A 20,814-nucleotide genomic window follows, 5' to 3' on the forward strand; every position below is an offset into this window, starting at 1 on the left:
GTCGCACTTTCATTGTAATTGTCTGCAGACCTGTGAGCCGGAGAGCAGTGTGAGTGCATCCACTGGTAACTCCGCTTACAAGTGTGACAGCAGCAAGAAAGTCACGTGGGACACCGCAAGCGAGCATTCAATCGCTAAGAAGAATCAAAGGGAAGCATTGTCCACTGAGTTTCAGTGTTCTGCTAAGTGTATCGGGGATGAAGATATTCTCAGCGTGCAGCTGGAAGCGGTTCGCGCAAATGGCATCTGTACAGTGGAGATAGTACAGTCTTTAGTCGTCATGGTGTCCAAGATTAGTATTGACGTGTAACAGCTAAGAATCGACGATAACTTGAAGACGCAATTACGCGAACTACAACAGGCACCCTCTCATGTGCCATCAACATGACACGAGGCTGCTTCATCCGCCATATCAAAGAACGCTACTATAAAATCATATACGGATGTTATGTGTGCAGTAGGCGGTAACCCTGCTGCCACTGCGGTTACAGCTTTGCCTAGAAATTTTCTACCTCAGTCGCCCAATGTGAGGGCGGAAACCCTTCAGATGGCGATTTTGCAGCTGTAGTTAGGAAGAAGCGGGTAACCCCATCTCCTGCAAACACTGCTGCTGTTACCAATGGTAAAGTTGTCCCTGTGCGTAACTAATTAAGCACTACGCCATGAAGGTCTATGGCGGAGTGGACGTATAGTTCCACATTTTCTTGGCTTCGGAAATAGCTGGAGGTGAGTGGTCAGCTTCACGTCCCGAACGCTTTAACCCCTGGGGAAAGAGCTGCCGGTACCCATTGGATCGGAGGCTGGGTGGGCCCCACAGACGGTCTGGACGACGTGGAGAAGAGAAAATTCTGACCCTACTGGGACTCGAATTCCGACCCCTCGGAAGTCTCTATGCCGACTGAGCTACCCCGACTCACGCTGCTGTTAGCAGTACCACAGAGAAACCCAGGATTGCCGTGATCGGAGTAAGAAGCTCTTCTCTCTCTGTTGTGCAGAAGAGGGTTCACTGGAGTCTCTCCTTGTCACTCGGTTCTCCCCTGAAGTAAGAGCATCTGATGCTGAGAAATCTCTGAAGGATCAGTTGCAGTTTGCTCCCCTTGCTTGCACCAGATTAAGAACTAAACATAATTCGTACGCCTCGTTTATGTCTCTGTTCCGGAAGATTTGTTTTATTGCTAGTGGGGTGGGACCATGTCCCTTGTACTGCGGCCACTTCTTGCCAGTTGTACCAGCCCCAATTGATAGGTGAGGGTGATTGTGGAGCAATTGGTGGAATGAAGATTGGCAGGAGAAACCGAAGTACTCGGAGAAAACCTGCTCCAGTGCCACTTTGTCCACCACAAATCCCACTTGACCAGACCCGTGATCGAACCCGGGCCGCCGCGGTGGGAAGCCAGCGACTAACCGCTTGAGCTATGGCGCTAAGTAGCGTAGTTGGTTTAGGCACTATGCTACAAGCAGAAAGGTCGCGGGTTCAAGTCCTGATGATGTCATTGGATTTTTTTTCAATTTACCTAATCCATCCAGCCGCACTATGGCCCTGGGGTCGACTCGGCCTCTACCACAAATGAGTACCAGGAATATTCTTGGGTTTAAAGGGAGGCCGGTGCGTAGGGCTGACAACCCTATGGTTGCTATGGCGCGGCCATCTCCGGAAGATGATTTCCATCTTATTAATAATATTGGAATGTGGCCTAACGGCTGGTTTATCGCCCCTTGTTACAGGTTGTTTAATCCTGACCGGGATTTTCTGTTGAAAATCAGCTACGTCTCGGCCTGCCACGAAACTTGTGCAGGTAGCCTTCGTCCTCCTATCCTCCCCACCCCGGACTTTATAGGCGATTCTGTAACACTGACGGAGGCCAGGGAGAAGGGCGCTCGTGCACTTAGTCAAAGGTTAACACGCATGACACCAACAGGTGGCTCAGCCAGGTCTTACACCCAATCTGGAAATTGTTCAGACATTTATCATCAAAAGGAGTCGGGATAGCGTAATAGGTATAGCGACGCTGCAGTTCGAGTCCCGGTGAAGTAAAGAATTTTCTCTTCTCCACGTCGCCCACACCGGTTTTTGGGTCCACCCAACCTCATATATAATGGGTTATCTGGTACGGGGGGGATCTTTTCTTGTGAGTAAAGCGGCCGGGTCGTGATACTGACCACTCACCTCCAACTAGTGCCGAGGTCAAGAAAAACTGTATTCAAATTGGATTCCTGTTGCTTCTGCTTTGTGGAACTAAAAGCTAGGATTTTAATAAAGAGAAATAAAGGCAGGACACGATCTGCTGAATATTACTTTTTAAGTAAATATTAACTGTTATATTCGTTTTAACTGCATAACAGTAACAAGAACGGCGCTCTTACACACGACCCTCTTCTTGTATCCCGTAGGGGAGGGGACGTTTCACATACACAAGTAAATATACAGTAATATCTACGTAGAATATCAGAAAGAAAATTAAAAATTCATTTTGAAACACGTCCAACGAGGAAGAAAATTTAATGTTAACCATGCGCTGTATTATATTTTTGAAATATAAATTTTAAATACTTCTTACCCTTACTCAATTTAAATTTCTTACAATATTTCATTAAGTATTATTGTGGTACATAAGAGCAAAAATCCACGGTCCGAAACTCTTGGGAACCCCATTTCTAAAATATTTTTATAATTCTATATATTAATAAGGTTCGATCCCGGGTCTGGTCAAGTGGGATTTGTGGTAGACAAAGTGGCGCTGGGGCAGGTTTTCTCCGAGGACTACGGTTTCCCCTGCCAATCTTCATTCCACCAATTGCTCCACAATCACCCTCACCTATCATATGGGGCTGGTACAATAGGCCAGAAGTGGCCGCAGTACAAGGGACTTAGTCCCACCCCACTAGCAATAAAAGAAATAATAAAAATATATTAATAAAATTTGTTGGACTTGAGATTCTCACAGTGGTAACCGTGATGAGTTCTGTCTTATGGAGTATAACGCCTTGTACCCCTGTGAAAGTCAGCAGTAAGTTTCGGAACAACATATCACATTCATCTTCAGTGTCCGAAACGTCGGTTGCTTTTCACAGAGAGACAAGGCGTTATATTCTAAAATACAGATTTTTGAGGGGATGAATACTTTCCTGTGATTTGATTTGCATCTTCCAATGTCATGACACCTTACAGAAAATTAAAATATTAAACTTTCCCACAAATTCTTGTCTCTAAGGACGATTTTATTCGTAATTTAAATCTAATTTCGTGTAAAGCGCCACGAACATCCAGCCCACTGCGGCCTCGACCTTTGCCCTTAGAGCCAACAAGGCAAGCGGAGGTGTTTAAGTGCGAACTGGGATGACATTTCTGTTGCAGGAGGCGACCTGAGCAGAGAGAGGGCCAGTGCCGCTGTGGAGGTTGTGGTGGAGCGTCTTGTACAGCGCCTGGTGTGCGGCGCCGCGATGCTAGACCCCAGATTCTCAAGTAAATTCCTAGCAACTTTGGACGGCATACGAGACCGCGGTGTAGTAAGTAGTTCTTCATACACCCACCCACCGACGCACTATGGAGCTTGAAGCTGTAGGCCCAAATTGAAAGCGCTTGTAAGGATGCAGAAAATCCTGCACCTGTTAGGAAAAATAATTATGTACATGCTACGGTTTGTGTAAAAGAATTTCGCACATTAAAAATGTTCATGTGACGTAATTAAAAGTCCAAGAATTTGACAAATATATTTAGGAAATTATTTTTTATATTTGTTCACATAATGAGCCGGTGTAGCTCACTTGCTATAGCAACTAGGTTACAGGTTGTAAAACCGAGGGGTCGCAGTTCAATTCCGGGTAGTTATAAGAAAATTTCTTCTTCATAACGTCCAGACCGGCTCTGGGACCCACCCAGCTTCCTACCCAAAGGGTACTTGGGGGAATTCCTTTAGTGGTAAAGCAGCCGGGGTGTTAAGTTTACCACTCACCTCCAAGTAGTGTCGAGGTCAAAAATGATGGAGCTGTAACTCCACTTCCCCGCATGCCATCATGGTGTAGTGCTTAATTAATTAGGGAAGGGGACATCTTTAGGGGCACGCGGTAGCGTAGTTGGTTGAGGCACTGTGCTAAAAGCCGGAAGGCTGCGGGTTCGAGTCCCGATGAGTTTTTTTTTCCCCCATTTGACCTAATCCTTCCAGATGCAATATGGTCATGGGATCGACTCAGCCTCTAACAGAAATGAGTACCAGGAATCTTCCTGGGGGTAAAGGGCGGCCGGCGCGTAAGGCTGACAACTTCACCGACATCTGTGAGCTGATTGTCTAGAAAATGTGGGGGCCTCGACGTCTCACACACCTATGGGCCTCCACGTCCCGTAACACGGTTAGCTTTGCCATTTCTTACAGATTATAAATATGGATACACAAGATTGCTTTTGTTTGGAATGTAACCCTGTGTGGTCCCATAGATCCATACTGACGTTTCGTACAAAAGTGCTCCGTGCATTATCAGGTTAGAAGGGAAAGCAGAGCTAGGAAGTTGTCGGTTTAAGAAGCACAGGAATCGGACGCTATTGAACCAGTAGGACTAAGGTTAAAGGAGGGCCGCGCCATAGCTCAAGCAGTTAGTGGCTGGCTTCCCAACGCGGCGGCCCGGGTTCGATCCCGGGTCTTGTTAAGTGGGATTTATGGTGGTCAAAGTGGCGCTAGGGCAGGTTTTCTCCGAGTACTTCGGTTTCCCCTGCCAATCTTCATTCCACCAACTGCTCCACAATCACCCTCACCTATCATCTGGGGCTGGTACAATAAGCCAGAAGTGGCCGCAGTACAAGGGACTTGGTCCCACCCCACTAGCAATAAAAAAAAAGGTTAAAGAATATGAGGCTCGGCTTGCAATTCTACCGTGAAGACAGAAGCATATTCCAATTACAAGTCTGCTAATTTGTTCACACTACTAAGTCTCATATTCCAGAAACCAGTAATATTCGTAGACATCGCCTTGAGATCACCGAATTTCACGTAGCTGCAGAGTTTGTGTCATTGTTTTTAAGGTAAACAAGATGGCGGTACGATTTGTTGAAGTTTCTATAACAAAGAAGCGGAAATAAGCCTTTAGCATTTCTCCTCCCCTAGGCCAACGCGTTGGTCCCTATACAAGAGCGTTCCGTTGGAATGCTGAAAACCGGAACTTGCCTTGTTCCTTTTCGCTCGAACAAAACATGTCTGGTGCAATATAATACAAATTCTATATTCAATTTAATGAAGTTACTCATGGAGATTTAGTTCACTGAACCTTTTGGACCGTAGATAAAAGTAAATGATGGACGAAACGTGAAATTAGATTTACAGTTCTTGAGATTTAGTGACAAGCAGAAAGAGATTTAAATTCACTCACTGAAAAATATACTTTAGCTGTCAAACAAAACGGCATATTTAATTCGAAATTATTATCGCTGGTTTGAATATGATACGATAGATTGGCACCAAGTTTGCTACCTGATTGAGCACCGAGGCTGCATGTTATTGAGAGATTGATTTCGAGGATAATACAAATTTGAATAACAAACCTACTTCAGAATATAATGAAGACTGACAGGAAGAACAGGAGTTGAGCAAGGTAACTCACGAGTAGGCTTAGAGCAATGGCAGTTTCTTACTTTTGCGAAGTGGATCGCCGAACAAGTCGAGTGTAGAGGTGATGCTTCTCACTTGTATTCGGGAGGTGTTTCTCTGAGCTAACGATTATCATGAGTGAAGGTCATCATGGTTTTCTTCAGTTCCTTCATGCAAATCCCAGAATACCAGCTTAAATGGGCATGGCCCCTTTCATCTATACTTTCTTCAATCGTTCCTTATCAACTAATCAACCTAACGATCTACGCTAATGAACCAGGTTAGTGTAGTCGTAGTGCTCTAGATTTGTATTCAGGAGGTTCATGGTTTGAATATCTGCCGGGACACCGAATATCCTGAATGAGGATTTTGAGGTCATCAGTCTCTCTTCAAAAATGTCGTGATAATTTCTCTACTATACCACAACTACTTTCTTCCAAACTATTTCCAATTAATTTTATTCATTTCTTCATCGATGACACTACAGCCCTTGGTTGGGCCCTGGCCTTTTTTTCAGTTTCGTAATCTTTTTTACATAGAGGGTAGGGCTCCTTTGAAGAGTGATCAGCACGTAGCATGGCCGCTAGCTACACGCAGGACAACAGAAACACAGAATAAACGCACACAAAATTAGACACACAGTCTTGAGTGGGATTCAAACTCACGATCCTAGCGTCCGAGCAAGCGAAGACAGCGCGGCCACCGTGACCGGTTTCGGTTTATTATTCATCAGTAATTCTTACATTCGACGCCATCTGTAGTCAGTGTACTGACATCGTCGTTAAAATAAACCATAAATAAAAATGAATTACAAATGTTTGTTCTCATGTTACTGTCACGTGTTCGAGTGACGATAGATGGGCATGGTTTGGTAATCAGCCGTGACTACGGATCACTGTCACACAAAGTTCCCAGTCACCGTCTTCACTGCTCTGCTTGTTAACTTCTTGCAAAAGTGGGCGTTCCTCTGCTCCCGTGTTCACGTCCTCATAGGCTGGCGGCCATATTTTTCTTATTCAGTGTCATATATAATATAATGTTGAAATTCTAATGTACGTATATATTTAAGTATCTTAACATATTAGTCTTATGTATATATACATAAGAATTTTAATGTGGTATTATTATTATTTTACTGCAATTGGGTGAGCACCCTGTGACAGTGGATCTGATACAGAAGAGGACAGACTATACATAAAATGAAAAATACAAAACAAAATACATAAAATAAACAAGGAACACATTTGAATCAGAAATCTATGACTTGAATATATTATAAAATTGAGGCGTATTTGCTCAAAGCAAGAACAGTGAAGGCAGAAAAACAGCCGTTGCTAGGTAATGACCCGTACACAAGGCAACACGTACATGTATATATGTTAAGAGTTATTGCAGTTCAGTTGATTGCGGTGTGCCGTACTGTGTTACACGTAACCTCTCATACTCGAGTTTAAGTGTAGAATATTTGGATTTCCGATGTTTCGATGTGATTCTTGGTACTTGATGTACTGCATCGTGCTATAATTCATACAGTAGCAGCGTTAAGACTTCTGATTCAGCACGTTTCTGGAATTAATTTGGTTCGCACATGGAATCTGAGCTGTTCACAACGGTGAATATTCATGTCATGGTCTTCTGGGTTGTGACAACGTGTAGTTAAGTAGGTGGTTACCAAAGTTTCATAGGAACCAGTAGCTTTCGTGGGGCAAAACGCCGGTAACCACTCACAACACACATGGAGATATCTCAGTAGTTGTTACTCGCTTCCTTGTAGAGTTGTACAGACTAGCGTTCTAGTGATTGTAACATCTGTTGTGCACAGCCTGGTCGGAGTCCTCGTTTCGAATATCTTGTGCGTCTGGATGCTCTGTCGTCACCATCAGTGTATCAGGAATGCGGAACCCAACTGACGTGCCGTGTGGTGGAAGGCCAAGGTGGCGACGGGATCCCACAAGGCTTCGCAAAAGTGCGACTACAAGGCGAAGGTGCTGAACAGTGGGCAGAATTCATCAACCCAGCGGGGTTTCTGCGCAGGTGGGTGAACCATTGCCTGCATTCAGTCGACGTGCGCGTAACTTACGTGTTTCCAAATCTGCAACACCATGTACTCTCATTTCGTGAGCATTTTGATATAGTGCTTGAGTCTAGGTTTATGGAGTCGACTCCAGAAGTTTTCGTGATTTTCCTCAGTCCCTTCAGCCTAATCCTGAGATTAAGTCCTTCAATTGCAGCCTTTTTCATAGCAATATATATTTACATGTCACGGCCAACCCCTCCAGGAGTCAGGATAACTCAGTCGGTATAATGAGAGGCTACAATCCCTGGGTTCGATTCCTGGCAGGGGCAAGATATTTTTATCTTCTTCACAGCGTCCAGACCGGCTATGGAATCAATCCATTCTCCTATACGGTGGGAACTGGGGGCTATTTCCTCAAGGTCAAAGCGGCCAAGACGTGAAGCTAGCAACTGAACTCCATCTCGTGCCGAGGGTAAGAATGGTGGAGCTATGTCTCCGTTCCCCTTTACTCCTTCATGATTTAAACCGAGGGACAAATTGGCCTTGTGTTCAATCTCCCATTTTATTAGATCTTTTTAACATCCATAGATGAAACAGGGTCGGTAAATAACTTATGGCTAATCAACCACGCTCCTGTTTACATTTATGCATTTATGGAATTATAGATGCCTCTTTCAAAAGACTATCATAGCATTCACAACGGTTAGAGGAAAGAATTGTCAGACAGTATAAACTGTTCTCTACGCGGTAGCGTAGTTGGTTGAGGCACCATTCCATAAGCCGGAAGGTCGCGGGTTCGAGTCCAGATGAGATGGATTTTTTTCAATTGACCTAATCTTTCCAGCCGCACTATGGCCCCGGGGCAGACTCAGCCTCTAACAAAAATGAGGACCAGGAATCCTCCTGGAGGTTAAAGGGGGCCCGGCGCGTAAGTCTGACAACCTAACCGCCATCTGTGAGCCGAATTTCTAGCTAATGTGGGACCCTCGACGCCTCACAATCCTATACGCTTCCACGGCCAGTTACAGGGATAGCTTTACTTTTATAAACTGTGCTCTGGAATAAATTCGATCAAGGCACCTCCGAGAAGAACATACATTATGAAGAAAGCAGTCTTCTGGGATTTGGCANCATTCTATTTGATACTTGAGCTAAATCCGCTTTAGCTGATAGTCAGTAGCAAATCTAAGCGCTACTCAAATGAAACTAATTAGGGAATGTCCCTTAAAATCCGACACAGTCGGATATTGTAGGCGGAAAAGTCGCAAAAGATATTATACATTGGAAAATTGTCAACTACTCACCCGGAAACCAAGTCCCGAAACGTCATGTATGTCGAACACACAGTATATGCCAAGAACAGTACTGAAATGAAAAGACTTCAACTTCAACATATAACGAATACAACCGTCATGGAGCATCCTCCAGTCTACACTAACTTCATGTCCCACAGGAACAAATAGCTTCTCCAGGTATCTGAATGGGAGGCGCAGTGAGAATTGTCGGATAATTTGATTATAATGTGTCAAAATTTCAGAGACAAAATCCAGGAGAGATTTGTAGAGCTGCTGGCTCAAGCAGCGGCAAAGGCTTCGGCCCCTGTGAGGCCGGACCTAGTGGACGAATCTCGTCTCTGCGGCAGTCCAGGCAAGATCGTGGATGTCGGTCTCCTGGACCAGCTACTGAAGCTGTCACCTGAACAGCAGCTCTTCTATGGCCCAGGTACGCACCCCACACCGTAAGGTAAGGCGAAGTTGTTCCTGTGCTCAACTAATAAAGCACTACGCCATGAAGGCGTATGGGGGAGTGGATGTATAGATCCACATTTTCTTGACCTCGGCAATAGTTGGAGGTGAGTGGTCAGGTAGAAATAGCACGTCATTAACGCATTAGCCTTTGGGATGGAAATTGTTTCATGTGTAAAGGTTCGGCCACACAGAGCGCTACGTACGCTATGTTCGCTATACGAACAGAAAAATATCTCCCTTTATTGCCAATGTGACTGGTCACACAGACTTCTGTATGCTACGTACGCTACGTACGCTACGCACGCTATGTTCCCTATTTTAGCTGCGTGATCATGCGTACACAGGGTACGTAGCGTACGTAGCGAACATGCGTAGCGCTCTGTGTGGCCGAACCTTAAGACTGCGTGAGATATGGCTGCCTAGTTCCCACGACAGGGAAGTACTGTTTTATATAAAATTATAATATTTCTAAATCTGTAAATTTACACGTTTTTTGGGAATAAACTTGGATCTTCTGAGGACTTCTTCTTCTTCTGATCATCCAACATAGCCAGAGATCAATTTAATATCTTATGAAGAGTCCGGCTATCTGGATATTAACTGCTTGTAGCTGGGAGAAAGCACAACATTTTAGGGGAACAAATCACCGTCATTTCTAGGAACGAAGAGTAAGCCAAGAAGGAACCAACAAAATAAGTTAGCAAAGAAGAAGGAATCTCCGATACAGAACATAACGTCCACCAAAAACTACAGCCCATCTCCCCCATATCGTAATAAAATATACATTTACCCTAATCACACCCCCGAACCTAAATATACTCACCTTATCACCTCAATTCTAAATTTTATAAAACTATCCCAAAGTCGTGAGCCGAGATAGCACAGTCGGTTTAGCGATAAGCTACTGGCTGGACGACTGAGGGCTCGAAGTTTGAGTCCCGGTGAGGTCAAGAATTTTCATTTTTGCATGTCGTTCAGACCGGCTCTGGGGTTCACCCAACCTCCTATACAGTGGGTACCGGAGGTAAAGCGGCCAGGGTGTGAAGCTGACCTACTCACCTCTAACTAGTGCCGAGGTCAAGAAATTGTACATCCACTCCCACATACGTCTTCAAAGCGTAGTGCTTAATTGGTAACGCATAGGGTTAACTTTGCCTTTTTATTGTAATTTTATATGACCTATGTCAACACTGGGGGCACGCGGTAGCGTAGTTGGTTGAGGAGGCTCTATGCTATAAGCCGGAAGATCACGGGTTCAAGTCCCGATGAGGTCATTGGATTTTTTCAATTGGCCTAATCTTTCCAGCCGCACTATGTCCCTGGGGTCGACTCAGCCTCTAATAGAAGTGAGTACCAGGAATTAATTAAATAATTTTCCTGGGGAGTAAAGCGCGGCCGGCGCGTAAGGCTGACAATCTTACCGCCATCTTTGAGTCAGCTGGCTAGATAATGTGGGACCCTCAAAGTCTCACAACCCTATGGGCCTTCACGGCCTGTTACAGGGATAGCTTTACGAGTACATTAATTTTATATCAACATTTCTGTATTCCTCACCAATCATCTGATGATGACCCTTCTGGGCCGAAACATGTTGTGAGTGGAATAATACAAATATTTGTTTGTGTGAAGGTAACCCATCCATTTGAATTTGTAAACACCACACACAGGATGCAACACTACAAGATAAAATGTAATATTTTTATAATTCACATTACTGAACTCAAGTGCGAAACTTAAATTTGCGTAATACAAAACAGTTTCGCACTTGAGTCTCTCTATCCTGAAACTGATGCTAAACCAAGTTGTTCTGCATTTGTGTGGTGTTTTAAGCGGACTGCAACCAGAGTCGCTTTCCGGATCCACGCGACTTCCGGATCGCTATTGTCGAGGGCGCCCCCGAGGTGCGGCTGAGGATCGGTTTCTTGTCACCTGCCCTTGCCGGGTCTCGAGCCGAGGACGTAGAAGTGAAATTGATCCTCGGCGTGGGCTGCTCCGGCTGGCCACAGTCAAGTGACTTCCCAGCCCGCGCGCCTCTGGGACATATCGACTGTCTGTTGTTTCAGAAGGCAGCCCAGACGGTAGGTTATTCACCACACGAATGCAGTAAACTGGGGCACACATTAGCATAGTTGGTTGAGGCACTGTGGTACAAGCCGGAAAGTCGCGGATTCGATTCCCGATGAGGTCATTGGATTTTTTCAATTGACCTAGCCCTTCCAGCCTCATTATGGTTCTCGGGTCGACTTAGCCACTAACAGAAATGACTACCAGCAATATTCCTGGGAGTAAAGGGAGGCCGGCACATAAGGCTGACAAGTTCACGGCCATCGTTGGCCGTTGCCTAGAAAATGCGGGACCCTTGACGTTTCATAACCCTATGGGCCTTCACGGCCAGTTATAAGGATAACTTCAACTTTTTATGCCATAAACTAAATTCAGAAATTTAATTACAGTAACTTCACCTCATTTATACCCGTTGTTTCATAAGTTGTCTATCATACTTATGGAAGCAATGGTAAATAGAAAACGTCAATAAAACAATGGTTCTCTTTCCAACCGTAGAGGAGCTACGAGTGTTTTTGGTGCTCGCAAAAGAAAAAAGGCTATTATGCAGATATATTTATTGGCATATTTTATTAGATACAACACAAAAAACGAATTTGAGAAATTCTGTATTCGACTACAAGGCATCATAACCAGGAAGGCCACGATAAGAATATTAACAGTTGTAGAAACTCAAACCTTAAGCAATAAAAATCATCTTAAAGAGAAAGATGATCCTAGAAGTCATCTGACTCATAATAAAGGTCAGTAGTGGCTCTTGTCTATGTGGTAATGTACATTCAGACACCCTAAAAAGTCGGATAGCTTCTTGAGCCATGCCGAGATGCTGTAGACTTCTCGGGAACGACGTTACATTCTCGTGAGAAGGTTCCTGTTAAGTTCTGGGTGTTGCAGGGCTTCTACCTTGTTCCGGGCCCGCCACACCCCACAGTTCGATGTGACGACCGCACTGCCACCTGGCAGATCTGGCTGCCCGCAGCAGAACTCACCTTGCTCACACACTACTCCGCTTCCAGCGTACCCTCCAGGGTGCTTGTCGTCATGGAGACGATTCTGCAGCAGTTGCGGGGACGTACCAGTCGACAAGTTCTTGGCGGCTTCGGCCTTCCTGTTACGAGAAATCAGGTGATCCCGTCCGACTAACTGCTAAATGTTGTTAGCCCTCACCAGCATAGCGGTTGTTGGCTCCGAGTCCCATGGGTCACATGACCACATTTTAATTTCTGACGACCCTGAGGGCATTCTAATTTCCTGAGGCCATCCGATGATATGGTTTGGTCATTTTTATTCTTCTGGCCGCTATCGCCTGAGCAAAACTGACGTGTTCATCACGTATTCCCACATATTTTCTTTATAATATTCCCACATAAGTCCGTGAGGTGTTGTATTTGAACATTGTTGGCTTTCGACTCATGGCGTAAGAAAAAATGTTTCTTCTTCATCAGTTGATGGATTATGCCCTCTGGCATGTTCACATTTGAGAATTGACCTGAAAACTATGAGTCAGTTATTAGAGACAGTTGTTAGAACTCCTACGAAGGAAGAAGAGCCCGTCGCAAGGCCGCTGTGTCTTCAGATCAAAAGAAACTTAGAACAAGCAGGAATACATCTATGCTTTGAGTTGGATTTGAACCCACGACCCTAGTGTTCCAGCTGGCAAAGATATGTGGTGACAAAGACCGCGCGGCAGCTGCCATCGGCAGCAGTTGGTCTACTTTTGTAAAATAAAGAGAGTAATGCTGAATTTTACAAAATAGTTCTAGACCAAACTTATTTCGTGAGATAAAAAAGTATTTTTGTTGTGAGCATATAAAATTTACACTCTATTTGAAGAACCTTGTTAAATAAATACTTCCTTCTGATAACTAGTAGTGATAAATGTGATATTCCTCATTTTTACTTATGAATATGAATTTTAGGGGGCACGCGGTAGCGTAGTTGGTTCAGGCATTATGCTACAAGCCGGAAGGCCGCAGGTTCGAGTCCCGATGCGGTGGATTTTTCAAATGATCTAATCCTTCCAGCCGCATTACGGCCCTGGGGTCGACTCAGCTTCTAACAGAAATGAGTACCAGGAAACTATCTGGAGGTAAAGGGCGGACGGCGCTTAAGGCTGACAACCTCACCGCCATCTATGAGCCGATTGTTTAGAAAATGTGGGATTTTCTATGTCTCACAACCCTATGAGCCTCCATGGTCTGTTACAGGGAGAGTTTTGTCTTTTTTTAGTAGGCGAAATCCTTGGAAAAGATACAGTGAATCATTTGGAAAATACATTAACAAGTTAACGTTACGTTCATATTGAAGTTCAAAGCAGTTGATTCTGGAAATGTTTTGTACCATTCTTTCATAATCTCTTATATTCCCGTCACCTCTTTGAAAGAATGTTTGAGAAAAGGGGGAGCAGGATTGGGACGGAAGCCCATGCGAAACAAGCTGCCCCCTTGCGGTACACGATTTCAGTGTTAGAATATTTATTTCATTTTATTTTATTTTGCTTTTAGTTAAGTGAAAATTGAACAGTGCTGACCTTTTGTTCGGAACTTGACTATTAACTGGCAGTAATTTAAACACGTTTCTCAGTAATTAAAATAATATTATTTTTAGATATAAAATATTTGTGACATATTTTATGATAGAGTCTGAAAATTTCGTGTTACCAATTGTGTCGAAGCTGTAAGAAAGGTGGTCTGTTTTCAAATTAAGTGGGGCGGCGGTGAAATATCTCATATCAGGTGAAGAATTTAAGATTTCCCCACTCCTCTTGTGAGTATTATTTTAAATCAAATACGTGATGAAACAGAACTGATAAAGTTTCACGCTGAATAAATCCATAGCTTGCAGTCATGCTCCTCAAGGCATACTATAAGCTGGAATGGACAGAACGTGAAGCACCCATGGAGGAGCTTTGCTTTACGCTGTAAGGACGTAATCCACAGACAGGCAAATAGTCATGATGTATGTGATATGTGCGCAGGAGTTCCTGAAGGTGGTGAGCCGGTATATGTTACGGACACTACTCTGGTTCCAACTGGAGCACACCAGTTCGAGTCCGACTGCCATGCTCCTGTCATGGACGTCCGACACGCTGGCCGTTCACGTCCTGCGTCTCGTCGATGCACTCATCGTCGCCCTTAAGACTCAGAGGTTCCGTTCGTATTTCTTCCCTTGGTGCAATGTGATGCTTCATTCAGTGTCAGGCGGCCAGCACCATCCAGAGGAAGACTATCTCAGTGACGGAGAGATCCTGGAAGGTTTCCTCACGTGCCTGTACGAGGATTCGGCCACGGTTGTAGTGCCACCTGATGATGATGACGTGGACACGAAACGGTGTCTCATATCGGAGCGACTGGAAGTGGCGATCATACGAAAATGGGGGGGCGTTCTCGCTGACTTGGCTCCACCTGCAACGACCAGGTGAGTTTCTCTGTGAATAACCATTTGTTATCTCAAATAATACAGAGGTTGGTTATTGACTGGATGAACTGGCTTCTCTTTCTTGCAGCAGTAGGGTCTTATCCTTGGCACAACTTCGAGACTCACTTAGGGGGCCCACCGAGCCTCATATGTAACGGATACAGGGATGATTCTTCAGCGCATTTTGCGAGTTACTGACACTTGCTGTTTGTGGTGTTTGCTATTATACAATTTATAAGCTTTTGTCTTCCGTTTTATATTTAAAAAAATAAAAATTAAACATTGAAACCTGTAATTTTACCTGTAAATTCCTCATATTAAAGCGAAATCAGAAGGGACGAGGGTGTTGAGGTGTATATTCGGACCTTCGAGACAGGAACTGACAGAAGGCTGCAGACAATTACACATTGACGAATTTCATATTTTTGCACTAGTTATCAACCATCATTAGAATGGTATAATTGAGAAGGATAAGATAGACGGGGGCATGTCACCATCGGATAGATCAGAAATGCATACAAAGTATTGGTCGGGAAACCTGAAGGGAGGAACAATCTAGTCGTAGGTTATTAAAATGGGATTCAAGAAAGAAGCTCGGTAACTGTGGGCTGGATTCAGGTGTCTCAGGACAGGGACCAGTGGCAAACTGAAGTGAATGGAGCCATGAACCTTCTAAATTCTTAAAAGGAGGCGAATTTTTACCCACTTGGGCTTCTTAAAAAGGGGGTTGCTGTGTCTATATATTTGCTTAATTAATACTTCTTAATCCGTTAGGTCCAGAAGACTGAGTTTCGGAAACAGGACACTGAACCCCGCGACGTACACGACAGCAGGTTACACGCAGTACACCCCTCGGCAACTGGACTACATTGCGCAACTCTTCCGAGAGATGCTTCTGGTTCGCCAGCTAACACTGCAGGTACTTCATAACAACATTATCATTGTCGAATTTTTTGTCTGTACCTTGTCTGGTGCTTTCCATTCCCTTGCAAAACTTCTTTGGCAAAACAGTATTATTATTATTATTATTATTATTACTATCAGTAGTAGTAGTAGTAGTGGGGTGCACGCGGTAGCATAGTTGGTTGAGGCACTATGCTACAAGCCGGAAGGTCGCGGGTTCAAATCCCGATGGGGTCATTGGATTTTTTTCAATTGACCTAATCCTTCCAGACGCACTATGGCCCTGGGGTCGACTCAGCCTCTAACAGAAATGAGTATCAGGAATATTCATGGAATATTCTTGGGGATAAAGGGCGGCCGGCGCGTAGGGCTGATAGGGCTGACAACCTTATCGCCATCTGTGAGCCGATTGTCTAGAAAATGTGGGAACCTCAACATCTCACAACCTTATGGGCCTCCACGGCCTCTTACAGGGATGCCTTTATTTTTAATTCAGTAGTATTAGTATTAATAGTAGTAGTAGTAGCAATATTCTTAGTATCAATAGCGGCACTACTCAGTAGTGCCAGTAAGAAAGACTCCAATGTACTGGAACAGTTTCAATTTCTTCCCAGCGCTTTCGCAAAGAAGGATTTCAAGAATGCGCCCATTAGCTCTGTCATGTCTGCCTGTCCATCCGTTCTTCTGTCCTCTTGCACTAATTTGAGAACCACCATAGAGATTTCATGAAATTTTGTATTGGGCATAACACTGAAAGTTGTCAACAAATTCCAATTTTGAAGAATACCGTCTTCTGTGATGTGGCATCGTGTAGATCTTGTGTGAATCGACGTTTCGAAAAAAGTATGGCCTCTATCTTCAGGGTAGAAAACTCTGTGAGCCCTCCCTCTATATACACTCATTCTTTGTTTTAATCCAAACACAAATAATTATTTTTGTACAAAATATTCCAGGTTTTATTGTTTTTAATTCGCCTAACAATATGTATGCTTGCAAATGTTTCCGTTCGAGCTTCAGTTGATTGTAATAACGGCTGCACTGAAGATATATTTTCATTATATTTTATTCTTTATACCAATTAGACTGCCTCGTAAGATATTCAGAAACTGGGGTATGACACCACGGCAAAGGCAAGTATTTTTCTATTCTCCGCAGCGCCTCAAATGGCGCTTGTATCCACCCTTCTCCGTCCTGAGTCACTTCCATTTACATCCAGGCTAAGAATGCATGGAGCTATGTTTTCTTTCCCAAACATATTTTAATAGTGTGATGATTATTTGAGCTCAGGGGAAAATTTTCTTCTACCTCTTTAATAGTAGAGGCAATGCAAATAAATGATTTTTTCTGTAAATTAGATACTAACTTCCAATTTTGAGACGAACTTCATATTTCCTTTTAATTTACTTTCAGAGTCATAACTCTCCAACGTGGTTCCAAGTGCCTCAACAGACGTCAGATCCAACTCTCCAGCAGGAAGACCCTGTGGAGGACCTGATATATCTCCTGTCAGCTATCTTCGAGCAAGCAAAGGAACTGGCCCTGGGTGACATGGGCAGCACTCCTGTGGGAACATACGTTGCTCCCTCCGGCAGGTCTAGAAGACGGACTTCCTCTAAAAGGAGTGTCCGCAGGAATCTGGGAACCAGAGTCGATAGTGACAGTAAACTGAGACACAACTTCGATGCTTCCACCATCTTATTGATCGATTCGGTTCGTCGAGATGTTGATACGTCAAATGCAGATCTGTCAGATGATTCAGTGTTGGTCCGCCATGTTTTAAAGTGGTTGTACAAAGGACTGGATGAGTACAGGAAACATATGGCTCCAGTTCTGAGGCCATACCTGAACCGCTTGTTTGCTGCATCTCATGAAAACTGCTGGCATCTTGAAGAGTGGAGACGGAGGCTAGAAGATCAAGAGGATGAGGTGCGGGTGTTGGGGGCTTTCTGCCACCTGGTGACAGCTTCAGAAGTGAGCCCCACCGGAGCTTTGCTTGATGCTGTTACTAAGGGGTGGACATGGGCCGGGAACATGTTGGACATGGCGGAGTATCTCGTGCAGTCGGACATCACCGGGCAGCCGGAAGTCGGACTGCAGCTTGTGTTCACACCGGCAGAGGACAAAGTTATTAGACAGTGTATTTCAGTGCCATCTTCACGTGATGAACAACTTCTTCAACCGCCTGAAAGCAGATATTCGACTTACAGCAGCTCGAAGTCGATATATAATCGTTTCACAGGAACTTTGAAGATGAAGAAAGCCACGTCGTCGAGGGGAGCGTCTGTTACATTGCCGTCACTTCTGGCACAGCAATGCAACAACTGGGTTTCTCAAGGTTAGCCTCCTAATTGGAACTTAATTATAATTCTACGCATTCGTAATGGGTTCTTTATGGCGTGGAAGTAAATCTCTTTACCAGATAGGGGTCCATGGCTCAGCTTAACGATCCGGCCATCTTTACTGCTTGAGAAATAAGTATCTTCTTCAAACGTATATGTGTTAGGGAAATAGTTGGCTCTAAAAGTAATTCTGGCGTCACAGCCAAGAGAGGAATGTTTTCACGATTCAGGGGTGACTAATAAAGGAAATTTGGAGACAATTCCCTTCTTTATAATTGTTAATTTCCCCATTAATTTAGCCCAGAAAATTTTAGGAAATATTTATTTCACTCGAAATTTCATGTTTGTATATATACCTGAAAATATAATTAAAAACAACTGTAATAAAATATAAAAATAGTGATATTTGGAATGGAAATTTTTTGTGCTGACTCGACAAAACAGATTCTTAGTATGAATTAAAGCTTGTGTACTAATGGGAAATCAGGTTATGGCACTTTTTATAGAGGTTAAAGAGAACAAAGTGGTCAGTACTGTTCGTAATATTTCGCTGTAGTTATTTTGAAATGGAAAAAGTCATCTGTACTCTTTTATCTTCGACCTGTACAATCACTGAGCTAGAACCACTCCTTTTTGAAATCAACTTACACAGTTTCACTTCGACACAGATATGCGAATTGTTTACTACATTGCACATAGCGGGCTGTTCTGAAGTTCAGCACAGTTAGCAATATCTGCCGAAACGCAACACAGTAGCGATATCATGCGCTCCAGTTTGAAGTAAGCCTGCATAGAATTTCGGAAAACGCATATTTATTTGTTTTATTTGTAATAGGTAACATGAAACATTTCAGAGAAACGACAAAGTAAATTAAATCGGTGGATCTGACCTAATATTAAACCACGAAATCCAATATCCAGTATATGCTAATGATATTTTCTCAACAGAACAAAACATTTCCTTTTTCATGAACATGTTTCTAGGATACTGTCATTGTTTCCATTTTACAGAATAGCATTTTCCACGGAAATAACATTGCTAACATAAGTCCTTTGTAAATCCTCCTTACACTCTTAAGGCAAAGCTATCCTTGTAGCAGGCCATTAAAGCCCATAGGGGTTGTGAGTCGTCGAGGCTCCTACATTCTCTGTAGACAATGTACTCACAGATATTGGTAAAATTGTCAGCATTACGCGCCGGCCGCCCTTTATCCTGGTACTCATTTCTGTTAGAGGCTGAGTCGATTCCGGGGCCATATTGCGGCTGGAAGGAATAGGCAAAATGAAAATATCCACCTCATCGAGACTCGAACCCACAACCTTCCGGCTTTTAGCATAGTGCCTCAACCAACTACGCTACCGCGTGCCCTGTTTAAAATTTTATGTCCCTCATAAATACAAGACCCGCATCGTAGCAGTCGACAATGAATACGAAACTAGTCTACTAAATACAACACATTTTGGGGAAGCTAATAGTTGCTCATATGATCACAAACTTCTCTGTCTTTTATGGAATTAAAAATTTCTACCACCGTCACACAAACCAGCTATTTTACTCTAATTTCAAACAGAGGAATGCAAGTTAGATTTGAGGTTTTCATGGCCGTGACTATGAAGAATCCAATCCCAAAATACATCGTGTTCCTTTTCACATATTCTGCCGTCTAATCTCAGGTTTCGCAGGTTCCTTTAAAATCTGTTTTAATTATTTTATTGCATGCAAGTATTACCCAACTTGGGCTACCAGTAATCTTGTTCTGGAGCACATGTAGTTGTTTAATTACCGAAGTTTTGGTCGTATACTGCAGGACTTGGAAGCAGTGCGTCTGTGGGGAGAATTGGTAGTCAGCCTCCCCACTGCCGACTACGAGACGCCAGCCCCCTGACCCTTCTTCTGGACGCCCGGCGGCGTTATGGACATCAGAGGGGAGTTGGGGACATCGTCCAGGCACTCGTCTCATTGCAGAAGTTCTCTGTACGTAATGGCAATACAAAACCTGAGTAGAGTGTGCGGGCCAGAATGGGTTAAGACAAATTCGTAAGAATTGTTAAGTGTCTCTAGCAATTTATGTATTTCACGTGGATATCTATAGATATCTATGTTTTCCGACTTCCTTTGCCATAGGCTTGTAGTGTCGAGTTGTATGATGACTGTGAACTGTGAATTGGAAGAGACGCGACGGAAACGGTCCTCGAATATCTTAACGTTCTGTGACAGAATTTGCCTGGAAACAGTGACGAAATGACGAAAACTTTAGGACAGCTGATTTCCGAATGAAGATTCAGAGGAGAAGCTCCGGATTGGAATTTTTCTCTTCTTTTACATTCAGAAGCTCCACTATAGCTGCGATAGAAAGCAGTCAATTTCTCTTTTCTTAACATAGACGAGATATCCGGAATTTGCTTCATTTAATCTGAGATTTGTTATAGATTTTTTTACATTAGTGAAAATTATCGGAATTGAATATAATTAATATCGAATACAAAACTAAATGAATACCAACAAAATATATGACAACCCGTTACATTAAGACAGTAACTATTTGAGCCTTTATCTGGAAATTTGTCTGAGACAATTGGCATTACTTACTTAATCCGTTCCTCTTCTACCTTACGGTGTCGAGGCTGTTTTTCTTTCATTTTGATCATTTTACAGACGGTAGGACTCCTTGGACAAGTGATCAGCTCGTCGTAAGGCCTCTACCTAAACACAGGACAACACAAACACAGAATGAACACATACACATAAA

At 43.6% G+C, this 20,814-nt stretch overlaps 1 protein-coding gene across 1 annotated transcript in view; it reads left to right on the plus strand.

Moving 5' to 3' along the window:
* Positions 1-20,814, plus strand: part of LOC111873899 — a 31,679-nt gene that overhangs the window by 6,647 nt on the left and 4,218 nt on the right. Inside the window, exons 3-11 of the mRNA XM_023868970.2 lie at positions 3,356-3,507; positions 7,399-7,610; positions 9,131-9,315; positions 11,172-11,419; positions 12,300-12,530; positions 14,383-14,822; positions 15,597-15,741; positions 17,136-18,060; positions 19,873-20,039. Coding sequence (XP_023724738.1) covers positions 3,356-3,507; positions 7,399-7,610; positions 9,131-9,315; positions 11,172-11,419; positions 12,300-12,530; positions 14,383-14,822; positions 15,597-15,741; positions 17,136-18,060; positions 19,873-20,039 — 2,705 coding nt within the window. The remainder of the gene's footprint in view (positions 1-3,355; positions 3,508-7,398; positions 7,611-9,130; positions 9,316-11,171; positions 11,420-12,299; positions 12,531-14,382; positions 14,823-15,596; positions 15,742-17,135; positions 18,061-19,872; positions 20,040-20,814) is intronic.

This window comes from Cryptotermes secundus, unplaced genomic scaffold, assembly GCF_002891405.2.
Source record: "Cryptotermes secundus unplaced genomic scaffold, Csec_1.0 scaffold597, whole genome shotgun sequence".
NCBI classification, from domain to species: Eukaryota; Metazoa; Arthropoda; class Insecta; order Blattodea; family Kalotermitidae; genus Cryptotermes; species Cryptotermes secundus.